We start from the raw sequence: 3,375 nt of genomic DNA on the forward strand, positions 1-3,375 counted from the left end.
GAGAGGGCCCGCTGCTCTTACTCAGGAGGGCAGGTGTCAGTGGGGAGATAGGTGGACGGCTTGGTGTCGGGCAGTCTGAATGTGGGGCACCAGCGGTGTGATAGGAGGTGTCTGAGAAAGCTGGCTGGCTACCTGGGAATTGTGAGATCCTTGGGAGGTGTTGGCCCTGCTTGCAGAAGGGAGAAGCCACCTGTCTAGGGGTAGCTGAGTTTGTATTTTAGACCCTCCTGCTCTGTGAGGAATGTTGGAGTGGGGAGCACATTTTTCAGGCAATCTACGCTATGTTTCTAGGCTTCTTTTTGGACAGTTCTACTTGTCAGGTTATATGAAGTTATTAAATACAAATGCCTGGGCCCCGTGTCCTACCTACTAGGTCTGAAGCTAAGCCCAGGTATCTCAACTAACAAGTTCCCTGGGGGATCCTGATGTGAATGCGTATAACCTTCTGGAACCCAACTTTGCCCTCTTTCAGAAAGCCATTTTTGCCAGGCCCTCCTCCCACAGCTTCTGAAAGTTCACACCATCTTTTCTCTAGATTGAAGCATTAATATTGAGCTCTGAATAGCCCTGTGTCTCCAGCACCCAAGCCTTGTGTTAAATCCTTTCCCATCAGCAGGAGTCTCAGCATGTGAATTGGACATGGTCATTCAGTCGGAGGGAGGACAGCTGTGGATGCTGGATCTTCAGGGCACTGAAGAGGGGAGTGAGCAAAAATACCTGTCTGGGTGAGTGAGACCATGAAAAGACCACCAATTCAACATTTAGGGAGACATGAGTTCCAGTCTAAGTTCTTGGAATTCACTGGGTGACTTAAGTTAGTTTGCCTTCTATTTGTCAAGTAAGTGAGCTGTCCTCGGGGTACTCTGAAAGTAGACTTGTTTAGAAGAGCACCTACACTAGCTGGAAGGAGGGTCGGGGGGCATGGCGGGAGGCAGTCCTGTAGACAGTGTTTCTGAAATTCTGTTCTCTCTCAATCCCAAGAAAATGACTGCATCCAGGCTTCATAGAATCATCCTTACTGTTTGCTTTTTTTAGGTATCTTTTCTACACTTAAGAGTCTACTGTTTTCATCCCTTTTCTTTCTCCCATTTACCATTGCTGATCGGCTATAATAACAGCTCATTTTACTTTCTAACCCCCTATTCTCTGTTCATCAGCTGGTATATCTGCTCATCTCCATTTTTTGGCTCAGCGTAGTACCCAGTCACCCTTCCCATAGTTTTTGATGTCTCTGTGCTCCCCATGCCTATTATAAAAACTGCCTGTTATTTTTTCTGGTCCTGTTCACTTGCCTTCCGCTGTCCCTTTTTGTTTTCTTCCCATATAAAGTTGCTAGTGTGTGTGAATTGCAAATTTGTTGTCTTTTTTTTTTTTTCTGCTGGTTTATTTTCCTTGGTCTCCATACTAGATGCGGGTGACGTTTGCACTTTAAATGTCTTTCAGATAGGGAGATGTGAACTGAGCCAAAGCATCAACACCAATCAGGCTATTTCTGAAGAACTAGAGTTTTCAGGGTCAGCAATGGAGAGTCTCAGAGGGAGTACTGCCCAAGGTCCTAAGAATGAAGAGGCCTATAAAGGTGAGGGCCGGTTATCAAGGCAGACAAAATGTCCTGTACAGAAGACATCTTTTGAGAAAACAGCAATCAGGAGAGTGTCGATGACCCTCAAGGAAATTTTCACTAGGGAGAGAGTTCCTGAATCTAGTGAATTTAGTCTAAGCTCAAAAGTTAATACACAGCAGAACATTCCAAAGGCAGCTAGATCCCCCATATCTAGGAAAAACTCCAAAGATAATTCGGACTTCATTAAACACCAAAAACTCTGCCCACAAAAGAAATCTTGTAAATGCAACAAATGTGGGAAAGCCTTCGGTTACCAATCAGACCTTATTGTCCACAGGAGAATTCATGGTGGAGAAAAGCCTTTTGAATGCAACGAATGTGGGAAAACTTTTAGCCGAAGTACACACCTTATTGAACATCAGAGAACTCACACTGGAGAGAAGCCATATGAATGCAGTGAATGTGGAAAAGCTTTTAGCCGGGGCACTCACCTGAGTCTGCATCAGAGGATCCACACTGGAGAGAAACCGTATGAATGTGGTCAGTGTGGGAAAGCCTTCAGCCGAAGCACTAACCTCAGCCAACATCAGCGAACTCATACTCAAGAGAAACCTTACAAATGTAACGAATGTGGGAAAGCCTTCAGTGACCGTTCAACCATAATTCAGCATCAACGAATACACACTGGAGACAATCCCTATGAATGCAGTGAATGTGGGAAAGCTTTCAGTTGGATCTCGTCTCTTATTGAGCATCAGAGGACACACACCGGAGAGAACCCCTATGCATGCAGCGACTGTGGCAAAGTGTTTTCCCGCAGCTCATCCCTCGTTGAGCATCAGAGAATCCACACTGGAGAGAAGCCCCACGAGTGCAGAGAATGTGGGAAGGGCTTCAGTCGGAGCTCATCCCTTATTATCCACCAGAGAACTCACACTGGAGAGAAGCCTTACAAATGTAATGACTGTGAGAAAGCCTTCAGCCAGAGTTCAACTCTCATCAGACATCAGCGACTTCACACTAAAGAGTAGTATTTGAGCTTTTTCATTAATGTTAGCGTAAGAGCGCACAGCCTTCGCGTCCTGTGCCTGCAAAGAACAATAGATACATCTTTGGAGTTTTCTCCTCTACTAGCTAGCTATAAGCCGGTTTCAAGTTAGCCTTCCTTCCTTCCGTTCTGTAAACTGATGCTCCAGGGAGTGAGTACAAGGGGATAACTTTAAGAACCTCACGTATTCCATCTCCTATTCCAGAGGACTCCAGCCTTAGAGTTTAGACCCTCCTGACACCTTGTATTTGCTCACTTCATCTATTCCATGGGGCTTGGGTCCCTGAACAGTCAGTGAACCTTGTTTCCCGACCACATCAGCCCCTTTACTTAAAGAGGAAATCCTGTGTATGTGCGTGCTGCTGGTTCCAGGAGCAGAAAAGGAGCTGGCTTCAGAACAGGACAAAAAGCTTCCCACCAGTTTGGTGATAATAGTGTTGAGGCAAATCCAGTCTTTCATTTTATAAGGACAGATTTTTCTCTTAAACCTTTTTTGCTATAGCATATTTTCCTCAAAGTATAAACCATAGTTCTAATGTGCCTAACTAATCCTAGTGTATTTTATCTTATCCTCACCAAAAATGTCCTAACACTTACACTGAGTTCTTCTATTATTTAAAAAAAAAATTGCTTCCCTAGTTTTTAAATTTTTCTTCTGTTTCTTCTTCATGAAACTTATACCCTCTGGTTCAAACTCTCACCAATCCTATAAAACTGATCTCTGAAGGACAATTCAGTGCCTATTTCTTAGTCTTTTTCCTAC

General features: G+C 44.4%; 1 protein-coding gene across 1 annotated transcript; it reads left to right on the top strand.

Moving 5' to 3' along the window:
* The first annotated feature begins 1,521 nt into the window (after positions 1-1,521).
* ZNF391 (zinc finger protein 391) lies at positions 1,522-2,595 on the top strand. The gene has a single exon (XM_028091794.1). The coding sequence runs from the start codon at positions 1,522-1,524 to the stop codon at positions 2,593-2,595; it is 1,074 nt and encodes a 357-aa protein (XP_027947595.1).
* The last annotated feature ends 780 nt before the right edge of the window (positions 2,596-3,375 follow it).

This window comes from Eumetopias jubatus, unplaced genomic scaffold (assembly GCF_037043125.1).
Source record: "Eumetopias jubatus isolate StellerSeaLion01/CBP00866 unplaced genomic scaffold, mEumJub1_p1.0 scaffold_6, whole genome shotgun sequence".
Taxonomy (NCBI): Eukaryota; Metazoa; Chordata; class Mammalia; order Carnivora; family Otariidae; genus Eumetopias; species Eumetopias jubatus.

Excerpts from the sequence above, each read along its gene's own strand:
- ZNF391 (XM_028091794.1), top strand. The coding sequence starts at position 1,522 with ATGGAGAGTCTCAGAGGGAGTACTGCCCAAGGTCCTAAGAATGAAGAG.